Raw genomic sequence first — 23,271 nt, forward strand, 5'->3', positions numbered from 1 at the left:
CTGACAACACCACCGTCCTTTGATGAATCAGCATTTAGATTGAGAACACTCAGTCCTCTTTTATTGTCATTTAGAAATGCATACATGCATTAGGAAATGATACAATATTTCTCCGGAGTGATATCACAGAAAACAGGACAAACCAGAGACTAACACTGACAGAACCACATAATTATAACATATAGTTACAGCAGTGCAAAGCAATACCATAATTTGATGAAGAACAGACCATGGGCATAGTTTTAAAAAAAGTCTCAAAGTCCCGAGTCGATCAACTCCTGAGTCATTGATAGCAGGCGGCAAAAGGGAGAAACTCCCTGCCATAAACCTCCAAGCACTGTGAACTTGCCAATGCCTTGGAAGCAGCCGACACTGAGTCCATCCGTCCGAAAACTTGCAGCTTCCGACCAGCCTCCTGAGCGCCTTCGACCTCTCCCTGGCAGCTGAAACATGCAAAGCCGAGGATTTCGGGGCCTTCAGCTCTGGAGATTCCAGTTACCACACAGTAGCAGCAGCAGCGAAGTGGGCATTTCAGAAGTTTTCCAGATGTTCCTCCGTACTCTCACGTCTGTCTCTATCAAATCAGAATTGTGCACGGTCCCCTACTTGACAGATAACAGACATCATCACCAAAGTGGCCGCATGCGCTGCCATCGCCCATTTAGGAGGGAGATTGAAGATCTGACTGAGTGGTGTCATGATAACAACCTCTCACTCAATGTCTGAGATCAGAGGTGGAGAGGGCCAGCAACTTTAAATTCCTCGGTATTTCAAAAGATCTGTCCTGGGCCCAGTACACGAGTGCCATTGTGCAGTAAGTTTGTGAAGATTTGGCAGACATTGAAAACTTTGACAATTTCTATAGATGGGTGGGGGAGAGCATTTTGACTGGCTGCATTACAGCCTGGTATGGAAACACCGATGCCCTTGAACAGAAAATCCTATAAAAAGTCCATTGTGGGTAAAGCCCCCCTCTCCCCCACCACTGAGTGCTGTCACAGGAAAGCAACATCCATCATCAAGGACCCCCAATATCCAGGCCATGCTGTCTTCTCACTGCATCAGGAAGAAGATACGGGAGCTCAGGACCCACACCATCAGGTTCAGGGACAGTTACTGCCCTTCAACCATCAGACTCTTGAACCAGAGGGGACAACTTCCCTTGTCCCATCACTGAACTGCTCACACAGCCTAAGGGCTCCAAGGTTTCTTCATCTCATGTTCTCAATTATTTATTGCTTTTTTTTTCATGTATTTGTAAAGTTGCCTTTTGCACATTGGTTGTAATGTTGGGTGTGGTCTTTCATCAATTCTATTTCTTTACTGTGAATGCCCACAAGAAAATGAATCTGGGTTGCAAATAGTGACATATGTACTTTAATAAATTTTGAAATTTGAAATGTGGCATCACAATGGTATAGGGACAGTAAAAGTATAGAATTGTTTAAATGGAGCGCTCTAAGGAAGCTCAAGTTTGGGGTCTAGGCAATTTAAAGTTCAGCCAATGGTGAAGCAGTGATACAGTACGGGTTATAATTGAAGAGTGGAGATTTTAATGGGTGGTAGGATTGCAGAGAGCTGAGCAGAGGCATGTGTTCAGGGAAAACTATTTAATATTTGGTGTGTAATATCAACATCTCAGGGCCCAATACAGAACGAGCTTCACAGTGCAGCTGTCAAAGTTGGTTTTTCACTTCCCTTTTGTGCAGATATTAATGATTGCAGTGTAAACCCATGCCAGAATGGAGGCAGGTGCCAGGATCTGGTCAACGATTTTTACTGCGAATGCCAGAATGACTGGAAAGGCAAAACCTGCCATTCTCGTGAGTATTTGTTTCATTTTGAGTTGTTCAGCTGCCTTGTGATGCTTGCATGAGGAGCCAAAAATCCTTGGGCAGACAATTCAGAACTTGTGTTGATTTGCAGGGGACAGCCAATGTGATGAGGCAACATGCAACAATGGTGGAACATGTTATGATGAAGGCAATACATTTAAGTGCATGTGTGCTCTTGGCTGGGAAGGTGCCACGTGTAACATAGGTAGGTTTTGCCTTATTAATTTTCTTTTTAAGGTTTACAGTATGATTGTGAAGAATTGTAATAATGTTTTTCTCTCCACCCTGCATCCCACAGCAAGAAATAGTAGCTGTTTACCAAATCCTTGTGAGAATGGTGGTACTTGTGTGGTCAATGGGGATTCCTATACGTGCGTTTGCAAAGAAGGCTGGGAAGGAATCACATGTTCACAGAGTGAGTAAATATATTTTATGACCAAAGAACTGTAAAAAGATGGAAAAGGAACTTTTTGGCAACATGCTTAAAAATGAATACACTTTTTAAAAACCTTATCAGATTTTTTTGAATGCAGTAAGTTCTGTAAAGGCTGATTTGCTCTCTGACACAGATGAGGTTTTGTTTGGAAATTCTGAGTGTTTATTCAGTTCTCCAAACATTGGTTACCACTTTCCCTCACCTGGTTTGATAGGGAATGTTGGCACAGTGTCAAAATTGTAAAGACATGGGAGATGACCACTGTACTGATGCTGGCCTCTTCAGCAGTCCCATTGCTCCTGCAATTTATTTTTCTCTGTCAGACCTATCAACTTCATGGATTTGTCCTTTGTACAGTTAATCTTGAATGCCTTCAATCTCATTAAGGTAATGCACAGTTGTTCACTGAATTCCTGAAGGCTCTGTATACCTTGCCTTTTCGGCAGCTTGCAACATAAACACTTTGAATGCATGAACAGTTTTTTAAAAAAAAAGGTTTACAAAAGGGAAAATGTAGCTAACACCAAATGCTACCAGACACACAATACTGTGCAAAAGACTCAGGCACCCTAGATTTTTCTTAATAAATTTTGTTCTAAGTAGATTTTTGTCTTCTGTATTAGTGTCAGTAGAAAAGAACAAAATTTAAACTTCTGAACATTTTCCAAAAACTAAATGTTACAGAATAAGTTTTGTACTTTGTTAAAGTAATATTAAGTAATAGACCACTTTTCAAGTAATACTTGCTTTGTGGGTATATAACCCATTGTATATTAAACAGAGCTAACAAGCAGCATGCTAATGATCAATGACATAAGTCGAATGAGTTAAACTGATTAAATGAAACAGATGTAGAAGGAATCAAACTGGGCAACAGACAAGCAAACTAAAAGGTGAAGGTGTGACACCTGTGATGGTCAATTTTTTTTGCACCGTGGCAAGAGGGAGCATGGCAACAAGGTGCATCAGCAAGGTCTCTCTGAGGCAGAAATTTTGTGGCAGACAGTTTCAAGAAGTACTGTCCAAGCTCTTCTGAATAAGCATGAAGAAACGGGCAAGAATGAAGACTGGAAAAGCAGTGGTCGGCCACGGAGAACAGTAGATGAGAGATGCATCAAACTGATGTCCCTACTAAATCAGAAGTTCAGCACTGCTATCAGCTCTGAACTTGCAGACACCACTAGAGCCCAAGTACACCCCTCTACAGTCTGGAGAAGTCTTGTCAGAAGCAGTCTTCATAGAAGAGTTGCTGCCAAAAAGCCATTCCTCTGAAATGGAGACAAAGCCCAAGAGACTTTGCACACAAACACAAGGACTGGGGTACTGTCTCTGTGGTACAAGTGCTCTGGACTGGTAAGACAAAATTTGAAATTTTTGACACACACAGGCACTTTGTAGAAGAGCAGAAGAGTGCTGCATGGGTGAGGGGCGCAGTCAACAGTGAAGTATGGTGGAGGTTCCCTGCAGAATGGGGGCTGCATTTCTGCAAACGGAGTTGGTGATTAGCTCAAAATTAATGGAAACCTCTACAAGCAGATTCTCTTCTATCACACAATACCATCAGTGAGGTGTCTGATCAGTCCCAACTTCATTCTACAGCTGGACCATCACCCCAAACACACGGCCAAGGTCATAAAGAACTATCTGCAGCAAAAAGAACGAGGAGTTCTGTAACAGATGGCATGGCCCCACAGAGCCCTGATCTCATCGAGGCTGTCTGGGATTACCTGGAGAGACAGAAGCAAGTCAGACAGCCAAGGTCTGCAGAAGAACTGCACAACAGTGTACCCAAAAGAACTGATGCATTTTAAATATTTAAATCACCAAATTTTGATTAGATTTTTTTACTGTTTACTGCTCTTTATATTTTTTTGATATTTAGAAACTTCATTATTTTTGAAAGCATCTTTGCTTTAAATTTTTTTTACATGTGCCCAGTACATATTTGCACAGTACTGTTCATCCATTGAGTTATGGCCCAATGAGTTTAGGTTCTCTTCTATGATTTGTTTTTCAAGCCTGGCAAAATAAGTATTTTAACTGTGACTCTTGAAAGCAATCCATTTTATTGCCCAGTACGATGCCTGTGGCTGAGAGAGATGCAAATTATATAAATGAAGGCAGATGTGATCCTGCTCCCAGTGTTCTTGGCTGGGTAGTGAAATGACTGCTTCTACTGATTTCTTCCTGTTACTAACTTTACAAGGACTACCTCCCTATGCGCACATCTGTCAAAAAGTATTTAGCAAAGTCTATGGTTAAAGCCTGGAATCCATTCAGAAGGGTAACAACCTATTTGACAAACATTAAATGACTTCCTATACTTTAATCAGGGGCCTATTAACAAGTCACCACCTTAGGCACTAGCACGATGGAAGTTTGATGTTCATCAAGTCTCTGACTATTATTAAAATCTTTCTAATATTTCCCTTCTAGATACAAATGATTGCAATCCACACCCATGGTGAGTGAGATCCTGTTTAAATCTTTTTTGGGTTTGATTCAGGTCTTTAAATTCCATCTAACATTAATGTTTCTGATTTGACAGTTACAACAGTGGCACTTGTGTGGACGGGGAGAACTGGTATCGGTGTGAATGTGCTCCTGGTTTTGCTGGACCAGACTGCCGGATCAGTGAGTACTCTGCCACTGCATTGCTCTTTCAGGGTTTAAGATTTGTAAATCCTGCAGGACTTGGGTCCTAGAACAGGGTCAAAGAATTGTATCCCATCAATTTTAGCTCTCCGTAATTGGACCAGAAGATAGAGGAACAAATAGGCTGTTCGGCCTATCCAGTCCACTCTGCCATTTGATCGTAGCCCCAATCTTCCTTTCTCAGCCCCATTCTACTGCCGCCTTCCCGTGACCTGTGACACCCTTGCAAATCAAGCCTGTATCAACCTCCACTTTAAATATACTTAATGACTTGGACTCCACAACTGCCTGTGGCAATGAATTCCACAGATTCACCACCCTTTGGCTAAAGAAATTCTTCCTCATCTGTTATAAAGGTGCTTCCATTCTGAAGCTGTGCCTTCTGGTCCTGTACTATTCCATCCTCTGTCCACTCCATACATACCTTACAATGTTCAATAGGTCTCAATGGAGTTCTCTCCACCCCCCCCCCCCAATTCTTCTAAATGTCAGTGAGTACAGGCCCAGGGTCATCACCTCCTGGTCCTTTCCAATGCCAGCACATCCTTTCTTGGATAAAGGGCCCAAAGCTTGCTGAAGCAGACTGAAATATTACTGCAGCAAATTCTCCCATTTTAAACACCAGTTTTAATTAGCTGTTTGAGTAACATCTTTGGTATTATTGCATCATATTTACAATCAATTTCTTTAACCATTGCTTTTCCTCAGATCTGGCTTGACGCTGAATTCACTTGGTATTCACACGCTTCTAAATACAGTGAATTCGGTTAATTGGGACCAGTACCTCATGGCCCAATTAAGCGGCTGCTCCAGTTAGCTGAAGTTTCATGGGAAATTTAAGAAGGGGTAGAAAAGGCGAACTGATTTTAACTGAGTAACAAATTATAAAGGCAAGGATGTTATGTTGAGGCTTTATAAGGCATTGGTGAGGCCTCACTGGAGTATTGTGAGCAGTTTTGGGCCCCTTGTCTGAGAAAGTGTGCTGACATTGGAGAGGGTTCAAAAGTGGTTCATGAAAATGATTCAGGATTGAAAGGCTTATTGTACAAGGAGACATTGGCTCTGGGCCTGTACTCCCTGGAATTCAGAAGAATGAAGGGGGAATCTCATTGGAACCTGTCGAGGCTTTTCACCAGTCGATAGAGTGGATATGGAGAGGATGTTTCCTATGATGGGGGAGTCTTAAGACCAGAGGACACAGCTTCATAATGAAGGGATGTCCATTTAAAACAGATGAGGAATTTCTTTACCCAGAGAGTTGTGAATCTGTGGAATTCGTTGTCATGAGTGGCTGTGGAGGCCAAGTCATTGGGTATATTTAGGCAGAGCTGGACGGGTTCTTGATTAATCAAGGTGTGAAGGAATATGGGGAGAATGCTGAGTGGGAAATGGATCAGCCATGATGAAACGGCAGAGCAGACTCGCTGGGAAAGATAGCTGCTTCTATATCATATTTAAATGAAATACAGAACAAATTAAACATCAATGCTATTACAGTGCTATAAAACTATTACTTATAGTTATTGGCGGGTGAACTCATCCGGTGTCTGCTGCCGTGTGCTTTTGACTGTAAATGAACAAAATCAGTGCAGATAGTGGGCTGCCTTCATACATAACTATTGACGATTGCATCCCCCGAATTTTCATTGTAGCATTCAAAATGATTGTCAATACCTTTCAAATTCTTCTTGGTTCCTAACTTGAAGTAATGAAATCATTTAATTTTTGCTCCTGGGCATTTCTGGCATCTGCAATGCTGAAGGCTTGAAAGCAAAAGTTCTGAATTGGCTTGGTGCTTTTTTTCTCTTGCAAACTATCAATGACAAAGTCATTGCTTTTTGAATACAAACTTGCAACTGACTGTTTAAACTGTTTGCTTTAAGCACATTGCAGTGTTTAATGGCTGTACAAGTGCACACAGCTGATGCTAGTTAGAATGTCCAGTAACCTCTTGTGTCCCAATTAAGTGGTGTAGTGTCCCAAATAAATGAAGGGAATTCTGGCTATTTTCTGAATTATTTTTTCTTTAAGAGTTGTCCTGGATGAGCAGGTTCCCTGATTTTAACCAGTGGCCCAATTAGCCGGAATCCACTGTTGTTACTTGCCCTGTTCACTTGACTTTCCATGATGTTGTTTCTCTGCATGTGAATTAATAAGAGCACATGCAGGAAATTAGGTGCTTGAGACCTCTGCCATTAGGGCGACGTTTTCTGAGACTATTGCGTTGCCCCAAAGAGCACTGAGGTCATTCTTACCTTTGGCTGCCTTGCTGTATAAAGAGTCAACCTATAGCTGGGGAAGTGATCTCATAATCTTTGACTTCTAAATCTTGTACACCTTATTTTTATTCTCTTCTAATATTTGTATATCTGTGCACTTCTAATGCTATTGTGACACTAACTTCCTTTGGGATCAAAGTATCTATCAAATTGTGTCATTAGTGCACAAGAATTAAAAGGGGTGAGGTAAACTTTGTTGGGGTGGATAAGTGGTTGATTAGTGTGGATATGCAAAATATTTTACTTAGCCACATTATCAAATAAGTGGAGAGTTGACCTTTTTCTATAACAAACATTTAACAGCACAACCCTGATTAATGTTAGAAATAGAATTACCCAGAATTGTCCCTTGCAGCTGTACTGTGATCTTTAATTCCTTTGCCATTCTGGCATACTAAATTGATATTACTTAATATACAAAAAAAACCTGTTTTAAATTCAATCACTGAGCCTTTAGAGCCTTAGGATGCAGAATTGCAAAGATTCACTTCATCATGGTGAAATTCCTTCAGCTGTGACCTGAAATCGCTGATCCCTTGAATCAAACCCCCTGCCTCCTTGACCACCACCAAAGGTATTATCTCTGCATTTACTCTAAGAATTTTATATGTTTCATTGAGATCTCCTTTTATTTCTCAATGCTAGAGTCTGCCTCATCTCTCCTGGGAACAACTGCTTCTCGGCCCCGGCCCCTGACCACCTGCCCCAATCCTAGAATCGAGCTGAGTGCTTTATGCACTGGCTCTATTGTCAGTGTATCTTTAATAGTGAGGCCAGACCCATGTGCAATATTCCAGGTGTGGTTAACCAAGGCCTTCTGTCATTGTAATGAGATATCCTCTGTAATAAAGGCCAATGTACTGTTTGCCTTTCTAATTGCTTCCTGTAGCTGCACATTAATTTTAAGTGACTAGATTGCAAGGACATGGGTCTCCAAACACCACCACCTTTCAATCTCTCGCCATTTTTTTGGGGGGGGTGGTGGCGAATCAATTTTATGGCTAAGTGCATGACCTCAATTTTTCCACTTCATTTATAGTTATAGCAGTTCAGAAAGATAAACCTAACAGCACAGTGACCATAGACTCCAACATTTTAACTAAACTAGACTCCTGGATGTACTTTCACAATCAGAGTTTGCAGAGGAAATTTAGGGTGTGTTTACATTGGTGTATTCTGGCATGACTTGTGACACACAACAGACTTGCCTGAAAGTAGTAATGCCAAAACAAGTTGGTACTCTAATGGGTTAATTGTCATAGGTATATAAAATGGGAGAATGTACTTGAGTAATATTTCAGTCTGCTTCACTATAGTTCAGGTAAGTGGAGTATATATGGCATTGTTCAAAATAAAATCCTCTTGGCTTTAGTTGCCTCTGTGGATTATTGGTCATTATTCTTTGCCCTCAATTACCCACATCCTCCAAAAAGAGATCTTGCTCAATTTGCTAGAAATACATCTGGTATTTTACTAACCATTGAGCTTCATAAATCCAATTGTCATGGCCTTCCATCCCAAGCAAAAGATCAAGGTGTTCTTCCCCTTCAGGCTCTGGTGGGTTTCTGTATCTTGTATACAATTTTATTTACTGTTCTTTCAGCAATGATGTAGGTTCTCTGGTTATTTTGGACATAGCAAGATACAGTAAGGAAAAATCTTGCGGGGATACTTTTTCTAAGTATTAATTTGAGCAAAGTTTAATTGCAGTCTTGCAAAAATGTCAGATCATTTAGACTAAAGTGTATTTCCAGCGGTGAAATTTAGAAATTCAAAACCACATTGAAATACTCGAAGTAGCAGATTTTAAAGCAAGTTTATTGAACTGGAACTTGGTTTCTCTTAGATGTTGCCAAATCTGAATAACTTGTTCCATATTTCCTGCAGTACTTTAAATTTGACTTGAATGTAGTGCACAGTTTTTAAGTGCCTTTTTAATCATTGTGCTGTAACTGAATTTTCAGATATCAATGAATGCCAGTCTTCACCTTGTGCCTATGGAGCCACGTGTGTGGATGAAATCAATGGCTTTCGATGTATTTGCCCACCTGGACAAAGTGGTTTAAGGTGTCAAGAAGGTAAACTATGTCTTACCTTTAAAACAATGCAATCAATTGAATCAAAGGGAGATTTGATTGAAATGTTGAAGTTGCAGTAGTGTTGAGAAACCAGTCTCTTCTGGGAGAGTCAACAATGAATTTAACGTGGTCAGTCTCATTGGTTATGACAGGAAGTGTTTGCATTACTATGGCTACTGATGAGTGGAACCTTTTATTCATGGTCTCCGTCCTGCCACTATCCCACATCCTATACAAAATCTATTGTAGTCCAAAGTTATTTAAGAATTTCAGAAACTTTTCTTGGGTGTTAAAGAAACAGGGCAAATAGATGGTGTTTAAATGCATATTGATTCTTATCTCAGAATAAAAGAACATAGCAAAAGGCCACATGGCCCACTCCTGCTCCTAGACTCAGCCACGTCTTTCTAGTTTTATTGCTAAGTTAACTGCGCAGTGAAAAGGATTTCTAATTAATCCACAGCAGTATGTGTTTAAAAGGGGCCATGGTGCATGAGTTGATAGTTGGATTACTGATTCTTGCTCTGGAGAATTTCCAAACCCTTTTATCTTTTTTGAAATTGATTTAATCTTCCCCCTTTTGTATAGTTACCGGAAGAGCTTGCATTCTGAAAGATAGCATTGTGTCACATGGATCCAAATGGGAAGAAGACTGCAATGGGTGTCAGTGTCACAATGGCAGAGTTACATGTACAAAGGTATGGTAACTGAGGTTTGAGCACTGAAATGAAATTAAATGGGGCTGTGGAGAGGAAGGAGTTCAGAGTAATAGTGAGATTAGGCTGTTCCCATGCAGGAAGCTTGCTGCTCATTTGGATTAGGCTTATAATTGTTGGATAAGAAATTGGCTTTAGCAACTTAAACTAGAAAACTGCTCAGTGCTGTGCTCAATAAGTGTCAGCATATTAACATCTGTTCTTAAAACCAATAGTGTACACAGTACTCCAGATGTATTCCCCTACATGACTGAAGCATAACCACTTATTCCCATAGCAACAAACAATCAGGTTCTTTTAGTTTTCGGATTTGTTTTCTGCACCTACATTGTAGACTGTTATGAACCGTGCATTATGCCCAGATCCCTCTACATCTCACAAACTCACTATTTAACGTATAGTATACTTCAATTTTTCCTGACATTTTGGACAATTTCACGTTTTTTTTTGAAAACCATTTGCCTGATTTTCATCCACTCATTTAACTATTTAATCTTTGTTCTCACATTTTGTTTCGCAACAAATTTAGCAATTGGGTCCTGAGTGTCCTGCAAGCTTTTTTTTGAAAAAGCCCCTGCAGTGATACCTGTGGCATGCCATTTGCATCTTGCCAACCAGATAAAGGGCCATTTATACCTACTGCTTTCTGTTAGCCTGCTAATGGGGAAACAGGATGATATTGGAAGTATGCAATATTAATGCATTGGTGGAAAAAGCTTAAATGAAAGTTGATGGGGCCTAAAACAGGATTGAAACAAAAATTGCAGCTAAACTCTGCTGCATTTTGTGAGCGTTTAGTCATATTCTACATTGTCAAGCTACTTGTAGCCAGCTGAGAATTTTTGCCCTTTATTAGATTCTGGAATTTCAAGTATCCTTTGAATTGCATATTTGCATTTGACTTGCATCTGTCCTAACGAAGGATCATTCAGTGGCTCCCTGTCAGGGGCAGTGAAAACATGTTTGAGTGATTTCTTATCTTTCAATCAGGCATTGTATATTCTCTTTCCCCAGATGGCTTGTCTGGAGAATTGAATTTGGGTAATTTGGGTCATTCTTAAAATGGAACTATCTCCTCTGGCCTATTGTGAAAGATCTTTAAATAGTGGTCTATGGTTTTATTAATGGTGAGATTAATAAACCTGTGTAAATTCAGTACAAGATGTTACTCTGAGCCTGTGATACTGCTGCAAGTGATTTTCATTCCAGCTGAACATATAGCAAACTCAACTTGATCTTTCAAAGTGTGCAAGAGTCCAGTAATAAGAATTTACTTGCCCTGTAAGTGGCTAATGAGTTTATTGCGTCAATCTTTCATAGATGTGGTGTGGTCCTAAACCCTGCCAAGTCCGTGTTAAAGGCCGCAGCGATTGTCCAGCTTGGCAAACGTGCCTTCCTGTGAGCGAGAACCACTGCTTTGTTCCTCCGTGTGTGGGCTTGGGTGAATGTTTATCAAATCGGCCACCAAAAAAACCGGGATGTCAACCCAACTCAGATTTTCTTGATGGTACTTGTGCCAAGATCACACTTGCTATTAACAAAGAGATGCTACGTCCGGTACGTAATCATTAATTATTCTTTTGGTGGCTATCTTGAGGTTTTTCTAATATGATGGAAGATCAAGTGGAAGCTGTTCTAATTGGAAACTGGTTGTTCGCATTGAAACTATTTTCCATCCTTCGTTCCTTCTCACGTGATACTCCTGTCTATAAAATCTGATTTTAAAATTAATTAAGCATTTGTCAAGTTCATTGCCTTTGGAAATGGATATCCCTTTCTGTCTGTAGAAATTGGATGTGAGTCCTAATGTTTCCCATGTCCTAAAGTTTCAAAGTAACTGTTGTAGCGTGGATTAAATCACCAGAGAGACAGGGTCACTGATAGATACAAAGCAGCTTCTTCAACACGACAAGGTACGGCAGGCATCTACGGACGGAACACACATCAAAGTTGCTGGTGAACGCAGCAGGCCAGGCAGCATCTCGAGGAGGAGGTACAGTCCACATTTCAAGACCCTTCGTCAGGACTAACTGAAAGAAGAGCTAGTAAGATGAAAGTGGGAGGGGGAGATCCAAAATGATAGGAGAAGACAGGAGGGGGAGGGATGGAGCCAAGAGCTGGACAGGTGATTGGCAAAAGGGATATGAGAGGATTATGGGATAGGAGGCCCAGGGAGAAGGAAAAGGTGGGGGGAGACCCAGAGGATGGGCAAGGGGTATAGTCAGAGGGAGAAAAAGTGAGAGAATATGTGTATACAAATAACGGATGGGGTACGAGGGGGAGGTGGGGCATTATCAGAAGTTAGAGAAGTCAATGTTCATGCCATCAGGTTGGAGGCTACCCAGGTTTTTCCCACCCCTCCCCCTTTTCCTTCTCCCTGGGCCTTCTGTCCCATGATCCTCTCATATCCCTTTTGCCAATCACCTGTCCAGCTCTTGGCTCCATCCCTCCCCCTCCTGTCTACTCCTATCATTTTGGATCTCCCCCTCCTCCCACTTTCATATCTCTTACTAGCTCTTCTTTCAATTAGTCCTGACGAAGGGTCTCGGCCTGAAATGTGGACTGTACCTCCTCCTTGAGATGCTGCCTGGCCTGCTGCGTTCACCAGCAACTTTGTGTGTTGCTTGAATTGCCAGCATCTGCAGAATCCCTCGTATCTACGGACAGAGACGCTTTCAGTAGAAAGGTCTGCTAGCCCAATGTGGGCTCTATCTATATGCTAAACACAAAGGCAATTGCTACTTAAAGTTATGGACAATGCGTAGACAATGCTTCCTATTGAAGCTACATACAAAATATCACAACACCTAACTCCATCCTTTCCTTCCAACGCCAACATGTCTGGGTTGGTATCCACAGCCTTTAGTTAAATCCACAATACATTTGTTTGGCATTTTATGTGCTAACAGAAGACAATTAATATTTATAATGTATAAATAATACTGTCTTTGAAACTATGACATCAGGTCAAACTACAGTGCCAGAAGCATCTGGTATTCACACCTTTTTAGGAAGCGCATTGTTGTGGACTCAATCCACAGTACTTCATCAAATAGAAGTCTGGTGGCCAAAGTCATTTAAGTGCAAACAAATTATCTACCCAATAAAAACTCTGACAGTAATAATTATTGAATTATATATATGTCATGATATACTTGAGATTCATTCTCTTGGTGTGTCCTAGACTTAACCCACCACTGGGAAGAGGTTTCTTGTATACCTTGTGGTATTTTGAAGCTGTATTGTTCCCCAAATTCTGTAAATTTAGCAATATTGTTGACTGGTTCTACTTTTTAATTGTCCATTCTTGCTCCACCAAAGTGTCTGGTTTTACATTTGATTTGCTTTAATCTTAGGGTGTTACCATTGAACAAATTTGTGTGGAATTAAGGCGTCTGCAAGTTTTGCGCAACCTGTCAATGGAATACTCACTTTACCTCGTCTGCGAACAGACCCACTCTGCCAATGAGATTAACGTGGCAATAGTAAGTATTTCTCTATCAGTAAAATTTCAAATGGATCTGGTTCTAATAACTTCGAGTTGTTTAACTTCTGTATTTCCCCCCACACAGTCAGTGGAAAATTCACAGCAGGAAGCTAATCCAATCAAGGATTTAACTGAGAGAATTACTGATGTCATCAGTAAACGTGATGGAAACAGCACGATTCTTGCAGCTATTGCAGAGGTTCGAGTGCAGAAAATGCCTGAATCACTGAAGCCAGGTAAGATGCAATGAAAATTGAAAGCCTAGCAAAAGGGAGATAGTTTGAGCTATTTTCTCCATTAGGAAATGGGACAGATGAACAGTCATATCAGCTTGTATTACTGCCATCCCAAATGGTAAATTGGAATCAGATGAGAGCTGTATGTCTGAAGCCCTTTTCCAAAAAGGAATGGTGTCAAATGCAAAACGTACCTTGGCACCAAATAAAGGGCTTTGGTATTTGCCAGACAAACCTGCAGATGTGGTTATGCAATTAGATAAGATGATCAAGTCTTAATGAACAGTGAATCATTGCCAACATCTTGCTCAGAGATAATTATCCTTCTCTCTCTCTGCCCTCCCCCACTCTACAGAACAAGTTGCTTGTATTTTGCTGTGTAGACTTGTTCTTCCAAGCCCTTTGTGACTTCAGTCTCAGCAGAATGACGTTTCTCCCCTCTCCGTCTTATCTTTCACGTCACTTCCTGAACAGGTAGCCATTGTGCTGCATGATGCAGATTATAGGTAGCTTTATATAAAGTTGGAAGTTATTACAAATTAAATCAAAGCAGTGGTATATCACACTGTTCCTTCCAGCCTGATCTGTCATTGGGAAAGATGGTGGCTGATCAAACACAGCTTAATTGCTCTCCAGGGATGTATTCGTTTATTATTGTCATACGTACAGTGAAAGGCTTGTGCACACTGAACATGCAGACCAATTCACTGCACAAGTGCACTGAGGTAGTCCAAGATAAATCATTAACAATTCAGAATGAAGAACAACAGCTACAGCGAAAGTACAGTGCGGGTAGACAGTGTGCCAGATCATAACGAGGAATGTTGAGGTCAAAAGTCTATTTTAATATAAAATGATCAAAATGGTTCTGATGTATAAGAGCAAGAAACTATCCTTGAGCCTGGTGCTGCCTGCTTTCAGGCTTTTCCTTTTTCCTGATGGAAGACAGGAGAAGTGAGATTGTCTGGGTTGGGTGGTTTCTGACTAGTTGGGCTGAGGCAGCAAGTGTTCACCGGGGGGGGGGGGGGGAAGGAGAAACAGGTTTCTCTGGTCTATAATAGTCTTGGATTTAGCCACCAGTGAGAACCCAGAGCTATTGAGGTAGAGAATATTGAAGATTTATTATCATTTTGAGTGAAGAAATTTCCCCTTTTGAGTTTAAAAATGCCAAACCTATACTTGGCATACTGTCCACCCATCCTCCGTCTCCTCCATGTTCTCTTTCCAAGCCAAGGGAAATGTCAAGGCACCAAGCAGTCTCCATGTTTTATATTTCCTTGTCAATTACCCCCTCATTTGAAATGAGTGCATGTTTAGCAGGTGTCATTGATTGGTGATGAGGAACATGAACCCTCTGGATACCAAGTTAATAGCATTAGTTTAATTGGTAGCCTGGCTGATGGAAGCTGATGCAGTGTCTGTCATTCAGTTGCAGCATCTCTGGTTTGCTGTTGTCTAAGTTTTGTCCTGCCTTTTTCCCACCCAGCAGATTTCCTGGTCCCTTTGCTGAGCTCAGTCATTACCGTAGTTTGGATCTGTTGCTTTGTAATGTTGTTCTTCTGGTGGATACGACGTCGAAGAAAACAGAGCAGTCCCACTCCTACTGGGTCTGATGACACCACAAACAATGTTCGAGAGCAGCTGCATCAAATAAAAAACCCCATTGAAAAGCACGGGACAAACAGTTCTGCCAGCAAAGACTATGAAAGCAAAAATTTGAAAATTGCCAAAATAAGGACGCATAATTCAGAGCTTGAAGAAGTGGATGTAGACAAGCACCAACAGAAGACAAGGTTTTCCAAACAGTCGGCATATACACTGGTAGACAGAGATGAAAAACCTATACAAGGCACTCCTACTAAAAATCCCAATTGGACAAACAAACAAGATAACAGAGACTTAGAAAGCGCACAGAGCTTAAGTCATGTGGAATACATTGTATAGCAGTCAGCAGTGATGCCTATTTAATATAACAGATGCACAGCCTTTCGCTATCCCTGAAGGCTCAAAGTCATAGTTCCGAAATTGTTCTGTAATATTATGTAAAGGGTATTATCTGCCAAGAATCCCTATGTTCGTTCAACTTGAGACAAACTGACTTACCCTGGCATTGATAGTTGCTGTGGTTGGCTGAGACTTTATGTGCTGCATCTCATGTCTATGCAAAACTAGTCAAGAGTGCCCTAACACAAATTCAGCTACAGTTTATGCGTTGCTGAACCATTCTCCAATTATATCAGTCTGATTAGGATTCCATGCCCTTTTGAACTGAAATCTAGTTGTAGCTGTTTGCCCGGCCCCAATTTAATTTAAGATGGTGAATTTTTATTTATTTTACTGGCTCAAAATTTCTCAGTATTGTTAAGTTATGTATAGTAGATTTGACTTTGTTAGTCTAGTTCTGTAATTGAAAGTGCCTTTGCAGCTGAAAACCACAGCAATCATCAAAATCCAAGATGATACATTTTGGGGGGGGCACATGTCAGCAGTTGCTGTTCAGATGAAGAATTTAATAAAAGGCCAAGTGTTTATGATTTTGTATAAATGTAAATACTTTTTTTTAATTAATCACTGTGTATATTTGATTTAATAACTTAAATAATCAAGAGCCTTAAATACCATTCCTTTTATTTATATGTTTAGATTTGAAGGTTTTTGATAGCTTTGTAAGCTTATGCTCCTTTATTTTTGATGAATTGTTTCTTTGTGTTTCAGTAATATTGCCTACATGCCAAATTTGAGGTGTGCTGTAGTTGCAGAATAGATTATTTTTTAACACTAGAATTGGCCGTGTGCCTTGGAACTGTTTTGTACAATGTCAGACATTTTGGATCAATTTCTATAGTATCATTTCAAGCTCTTTATTTTGGCCAAGATTTTTTTTTGTACGCATCAAACAGACATGCGGAGAGCATTAGACTAGAATGCTTTGGTAATTGCTGCTTTAGAATTGAAAACATTGGAATGACAGGGCGGACCGTCTGCAACAAAATACAAATGTAAGGGAACAAATTAACCTATTTACTTTTGTGTACCTGAAATGTGAGTGGTTGCATGTACAAAAAAATAGAAAAAAATTGTATATCTCTAGATAGTGCATTTGAGTTAAAAGCACAGCACAACATTGTTTTGTAAATCCTGATCTTTCACCTTGGATATAATATTGAACCACTTGTAGATTTGATTTTTGTGATAACATACCTGCATTTAGGAAGTATTCTAATAATAAGCTAGCTGTTGAATACTTGAATGGTAGATTTTGCCAGTGAGATCACTGTGGAGATGCCATGTCATTACCATGCCATGGAAATGCCTACCTTGCCTAAGAAAATCCAAGTTCTGAAAAAGATAATCTACGCAGGTCTGGAAAGGCTGTTCAAAATGGTCATCTCATTGGTGAAATCTTGGTCATGATGTTTTCTTGTGTATTGTGACATTAGTGTTATATGAACATGAGGATGCATCTTTGTGTTGCTCCTGGCAATAAATTTTGGAAATTAATATTTATTAAATATTTTGATACAACAACGTTCTACTGTTGTGTGATTTATTTTAAAACCATGCTTCTATTCCTAAAACATGAACAGAATTGGTTCTAAAATGTACCACTTGGATTCATCTATCTGGAAATTTTGGCTAGATTACAAAATTATGTTGGTAATCCCAGTACATAATCCCTTATTCTCTCAAACACTGCCTTTTCAAACTAATATAAATTCTGGGATGTTAACAAGCTTTGCCAAGTAAATCAGTTGTATAGATGACTTGATGCTAATTTTCTGCATGATAAATTCTTACTTGCATTTAGCTACATTGGCTGCAGTCACTTGGACTTGTTACTTGTTCTGACCAATTTAAGACTAGACAATTTCTAAAGTGGGGGATGCTGCTGTAACTCAAGTTGTCTAGTGTTTTTGTTTCGAGAAGCCACCCACGAGTGTTTGTTACTGCAGTGTAATACCCAGCCTCCCATTGTCTGTAGTTGCATAAGTATTGTCAAACACTTGTATGTTACTTTCTAGTTCATGCTCTCCAGGTTTTCCCAATTTGAATGTGTAGTCACTACAATGACAAGTGTTTAAGTTTTTGTAAATGTCTGTATGTTATGATACATTGTGCCCACTTTTCAGAAAATCCCAATAAAGTTTTGAACAGAAAATTCTGATTTATGAAAAACATTACTCTTGAAGCTTTCACTTTGTCCAGTCTCTTTTGTGGGTTGGGATGGAGGGTTGGGGAGAATGGGGTGATGTAAGAAACTATTTGGAAAGGAAACAACTGAAATCTGTAATCCAACTCATCCTTAGACTAGAAACTTTGTAGTGACACTAATTCAAAAACAAGGCAATGTTGTTCAATTCAATGTAGTAGAATTGGATGATTAATATAACATTTGGTGCTAGGGAATAGGTAAATTTAATTATTAAAATTGACATTGGAAGTGACCAAATTACTTTTGGTAACAATTCTAGATTTTTATTGAGTAGAGTCATCTATTACGGCCAGTTATATACATTCAAAGTTTTATGCTTTTGAAAAGAACAGGCTGTGCAGTTTACAGGCAGGAAAGCATTCCCAAGTAATTCAGGCAAGTAAGAGCAATGCAACAATTACTGAACTGAAGACTGCCAAGATTTAAAGTACTTTTGAATGTTTTTATCTCATTTTAGAAGCATTACTTCACTGTTACATTAGTAGCTTTTTGGTTAATACAGATTAATAATCCACGTTTCCCTCAATTGCAAACCATTAGTAGTGAGATGACATTTACAAATATCTTGGAGAAATGAAAATCAGTATTTGCATTCAGCATTTTGGCAGTATTGCAAAGGCATTTGCCTCTTAACCTATTCTCTTTAGTTTGAGTCCTGATACTGAGAGAATTTAGACCGTATGTGCCACATGTGTATGTTCTTTGCCAGACTGTTAACTTGGGGCCCTCAATGAAGGAAAACAAAATAGATTACTAAATTTGACCTTGGCAGATAAAATTCTATACATACTTGATGAAAATTTTTCTTCAAAGAAGCCATAAGCTAATATACAATTGTTTATCCTGACAAAGTCAGTGTCCCAATTCTGAATGTGGTTTTTGGCTTTTATACTTTTGCTAGGTTAGTCAGGGTTGCTGATGTATACAGTTTTCTTCCTGTAATTGATTAGCATGGAGTTTGTTTTCTGATCAAAGACTGTAGAGATTTGTAACCCGATAAAGTAATTAATGTTACAAATGCATGTTCTGTATCCTGGACCAATCCTTTGTTTAGTTCTGTGTTTTTAAACACAGTTCAAACTTAAAACATTTTGTTGCTGCCTTGGGTACACATCTCTGTAGTTTAACAACACCAGATAAACCTCTAAGAGATGGTGTGTGAAGTAAGACTGCAGTTTTTGTAAGCTTGTTTAAAAGTACATTTTTAACTCGTCCTGTGATACCTGCAGAGACATTTATTTGCACTCCAGATGTTGAAAGTTCAAAGTAAATTTAGTATTGAAGTACATATCTCTCAGTGAGAGCGCGAGGCATGTTGAACTGTCACGTAAACAGTTTGCTGCTTGTGCAGGGAGGAGGCTTTGGGGTTCTAGTGTTTTTGTCATTCATTTTCAGGCTTTTTTTGTCGATGTCTGAAGAGCAAGAATTTCAGGTTGTATACTGAATACCTTCTGTTAAAACAGAACCATACACTGTATGTCACTGTATACAACACCAAGCTTCATTTTCCTACTGGGAATCACAGTACATTCAAGAAACAATATAATCAAAGACTGCAGGATGGACAACCAATGTGCAAAAAGCAAATTGCAAATACAAAAGGAAATAATAAACAAGCAATAAACAGAGCATGAGATGAGTTCTCAAAAGTGAGTCCAAAGGTTGTGGGAATAGTTCAGTGATAGGATGAGTGAAGTTATCACCTCTGGGTCAAGAGCTTAAAGGTTGAGAGATTACTGTTCTGGAACCTGGAGGTGTGGGTCCTGAAGCTCTTGTACCACCTTCATAATAGCAGCAGCAAGAGAAGGGCACAGTCAGGATTGTGAGGGTCCTTGATGATGGATGCTGCTTTCCAGTGACAATATTCCATGTACCTGTTCTTAGTAGTGGGGAGGGTTTTTACCTGAGATGGTCTGGGCCATATCCAGTACTTTTTGGAGACTTTCCTGTTCAAGTGCTTTGATGTTTCTGTACCAGGGTGTAATGCAACCAGTCAATGTACTGTCCTCCACACATCTATAGAAGTTTGCCAAGTTTTAGGTGGCATGCTGAAACTTCATAAACTTCTAAGGAAATGGAGGAGAAGCTATGCTTTCCTTGTAATGGCACTTGTGTGCTGGATCCAGGGCAGATCCTCCAAAATGAAAAGAGTAAAGTTGCTGACCCTCATAACCATGTAACAATCACAGCACGGAAACAGGCCTTCTCGGCCCTTTGAGTCCATGCGGAACTCTTACTCTCACCTAGTTCCACCGACCTGCACTCAGCCCATAACCCTCCATTCCCTCCCTGTCCATATAGATATCCAATTTAACTCTTCACCTCTGATCTGCTGATGAGGACTGGCTCATGGACCTCTGGTTTCCTCCTCCTGAAGTCAGTAATGGTTCCCTTGGTCTTACTGATAAAGAGTGGGCGGGTGTTGCTGCAGTACCACTCAGCCGGATTTTCATCCACTGATCTTAATGTGTTTTAAATTTACTGAACAAAACACAGAACAATCCCTCTACAAGTTGATTTTTTTTTTCAGTATAATGTTATAATCAGGACCAATTAATGCGATGTTTTAAGGATGTAATGGACAACCGTAATGATATAAGAATGTAATGCATTCAAAGAAGGGTAACTTTGAAGCTATGAGACGTCATTTAGCTGAGATAGACTGGCAAATGATACTTAAGGGGTTGATGGTGGATATGCAATGGCAAGCATTTAAAGATCGCATGGATGAACTACAACAATTGTTCATTCCAGTTTGGCAAAGGAATAAACTAGGGAAGGTAGTGCACCGGTGGCTGACAAGGGAAATCAATTCCAAAGAAGAAACATACAAATTAGCCAGAAAAAGTGGTATACCTGAGGACTGGGAGAAATTCAGTCCAGCAGAGGAGGACAAAGGGCTTAATTAGGAAAGGGAAAAAAGATTGAGAGAAAGCTGGCAGGGAGCATAAAAACTGACTGTAAAAGCTTTGGGCAACACACATCAAAGTTGCTGGTGAACGCAGCAGGCCAGGCAGCATCTCTAGGAAGCGGTACAGTTGACGTTTCAGACTGAGACCCTTCGTCCTGATGAAGGGTCTGGGCCTGAAACATCGACTGTACCTCTTCCTAAAGATGCTGCCTGGCCTGCTGCGGTCACCAGCAACTTTGATGTGTGTTACTTGAATTTCCAGCATCTGCAGAATTCCTCGTGTTTGCGCTGTAAAAGCTTTTATAGATATATGAAAAGAAAAAAGATTGGTCAAGACAAATGTGTCCCTTACAGTCAGAAATGGGTGAATTGATCGTGGGAAACAAGGACATGGTAGACCAATTGAATAACTACTTTGGTTCTGTCTTCACTATGGAGGACATAAATAATCTTCTGGAAATAGTAGGGGACCGAGGGTCTAGTGAGATGGAGGAACTGAGGGAAATGCATGTTAGTAGGGAAGTGGTGTTAGGTAAATTGAAGGGATTAAAGGCAGCTAAATCTCCAGGCCAAATGGTCTGCATCCCAGAGTACTTAAGGAAGTAGCCCAAGAAATAGTGGATGCATTAGTGATAATTTTTCAAAACTCTTTAGATTCTGGATTAGTTCCTGAGGATTGGAGGGTGGCTAACATAACCCAGCTTTTTAAAAAAGGAGGGAGAGAGAAACCAGGGAATTATGGACCGGTTAGCCTAACATCGGTGGTGGGGAAAATGCTAGAGTCAGTTATCAAAGATGTGATAACAGCTCATTTGGAAAGCGGTGAAATCATCGGACAAAGTCAGCATGGATTTGTGAAAGGAAAATCAAGTCTGATGAATCTTACAGAATTTTTTGAGGATGTAACTGGTAGAGTGGATAGGGGAGAACCAGTGGATGTGGTATATTTGGATTTTCAAATGGCTTTTGACAAGGTCCCACACAGGAGATTAGTGTGCAAACTTAAAGCACACGGTATTGGGGGTAAGGTATTGATGTGGATAGGGAATTGGTTGGCAGACAGGAAGCAAAGAGTGGGAATAAACGGGACCTTTTCAGAATGGCAGGCAGTGACTAGTGGGGTACTGGAAGGCTCAGTGCTGGGACCCCAGTTGTTTACAATATATATTAATGACTTAGACGAGGGAATTAAATGCAGCGTCTCCTTGTTTGCAGATGACACGAAGCTGGGCAGCAGTGTTAGCTGTGAGGAGGATGCTAAGAGGATGCAGGGTGACTGGGATATGTTAGGTGAGTGGGTAAATTCATGGCAGATGCAGTTTAATGTAGATAAGTGTGAGGTTATCCACTTTGGTGGCAAGAACAGGAAAACATTATTATCTGAATGGTGGCCGATTAGGAAAAGGGGAGGTGTAACGAGACCTGGGTGTCATTGTACACCAGTCATTGAAAGTGGGCATGCAGGTACAGCAGGTGGTGAAAAAGGCGAATGGTATGTTGGCATACATAGCAAGAGGATTCAAGTACAGGAGCAGGGAGGTTCTACTGTAGTTGTACAAGGCTTGGTGAGACCACACCTGGAGTATTGTGTGCAGTTTTGGTCCCCTAATCTGAGGAAAGACATTCTTGCCATAGAGGGAGTACTAAGAAGGTTCTCCAGATTGATTCCTGGGATGGCAGGATTTTCATATGAAGAAAGACTAGATCGACTAGGCTTACATTCGCTGGAATTTAGAAGATTGAGGGGGGATCTTATTGAAACGTATAAAATTCTAAAGGGATTGGACAGGCTAGATGTAGGAAGATCGTTCCCGATGTTGGGGAAGTCCAGATCGAGGGGTCACAGTTTAAGGATAAAGGGGAAGCCTTTTAGGAAAAACTTCTTCACACAGAGAGTGGTGAATCTGTGGAATTCTCTGCCACAGGAAACAATTGAGGCCAGTTCACTGGCTATATTTAAGAGGGAGTTAGATATGACCCTTGTGACTAAAGGGATCAGGGGTATTGGAGAGAAAGCAGGTACAGGGTTCTGAGTTGAATGATCAGCCATGATCATACTGAATGGTGTTGCAGGCCCGAAGGGCCGAATGGCCTACTCCTGCATCTATTTTCTATGTTTCTCTAATCTTGTAATTCTAATAACTGAACTCAAATTGCAGGGGCTTCATTTTGTATTTCAAAGTACACTTGGGAAGTGAATCAATTGTCAAATTGAATTTTTTCGATTGGACTAAGTTCCGTTAGTAAACTTATATTGGTACCTCAGTGGTAGCTTTTTAAGATGGAGTATTAGAAGCCTACTAAGGTGTAAAGGAATAATGGAACAAGTACAACAGATGGTGAGCCAGTGAAATGAAGTATTACCTATTCATCTGGGCTGATAATTATCCATAGTGATCCATTATTTTCTTCATTTGCCCCCAAC

At 40.3% G+C, this 23,271-nt stretch overlaps 1 protein-coding gene across 2 annotated transcripts in view; it reads left to right on the forward strand.

Annotated features, from left to right (window-relative positions):
• jag1b (jagged canonical Notch ligand 1b) overlaps window positions 1–17,873 on the forward strand; it is a 49,656-nt gene extending 31,783 nt beyond the window's left edge. The window contains exons 16-26 of one of the 2 annotated variants that reach the window (XM_063056150.1): window positions 1,710–1,823; window positions 1,927–2,040; window positions 2,134–2,250; window positions 4,708–4,735; window positions 4,820–4,905; window positions 9,170–9,283; window positions 9,872–9,981; window positions 11,320–11,556; window positions 13,356–13,484; window positions 13,572–13,722; window positions 15,209–17,873. In XM_063056150.1, coding sequence (XP_062912220.1) covers window positions 1,710–1,823; window positions 1,927–2,040; window positions 2,134–2,250; window positions 4,708–4,735; window positions 4,820–4,905; window positions 9,170–9,283; window positions 9,872–9,981; window positions 11,320–11,556; window positions 13,356–13,484; window positions 13,572–13,722; window positions 15,209–15,666 — 1,658 coding nt within the window. In that variant the 3' untranslated portion in view covers window positions 15,667–17,873. The remainder of the gene's footprint in view (window positions 1–1,709; window positions 1,824–1,926; window positions 2,041–2,133; window positions 2,251–4,707; window positions 4,736–4,819; window positions 4,906–9,169; window positions 9,284–9,871; window positions 9,982–11,319; window positions 11,557–13,355; window positions 13,485–13,571; window positions 13,723–15,208) is intronic. The other variant, XM_063056151.1, reaches the window with a different exon arrangement.
• The last annotated feature ends 5,398 nt before the right edge of the window (window positions 17,874–23,271 follow it).

This window comes from Mobula hypostoma, chromosome 8 (genome assembly GCF_963921235.1).
Source record: "Mobula hypostoma chromosome 8, sMobHyp1.1, whole genome shotgun sequence".
Classification (NCBI taxonomy): domain Eukaryota; kingdom Metazoa; phylum Chordata; class Chondrichthyes; order Myliobatiformes; family Myliobatidae; genus Mobula; species Mobula hypostoma.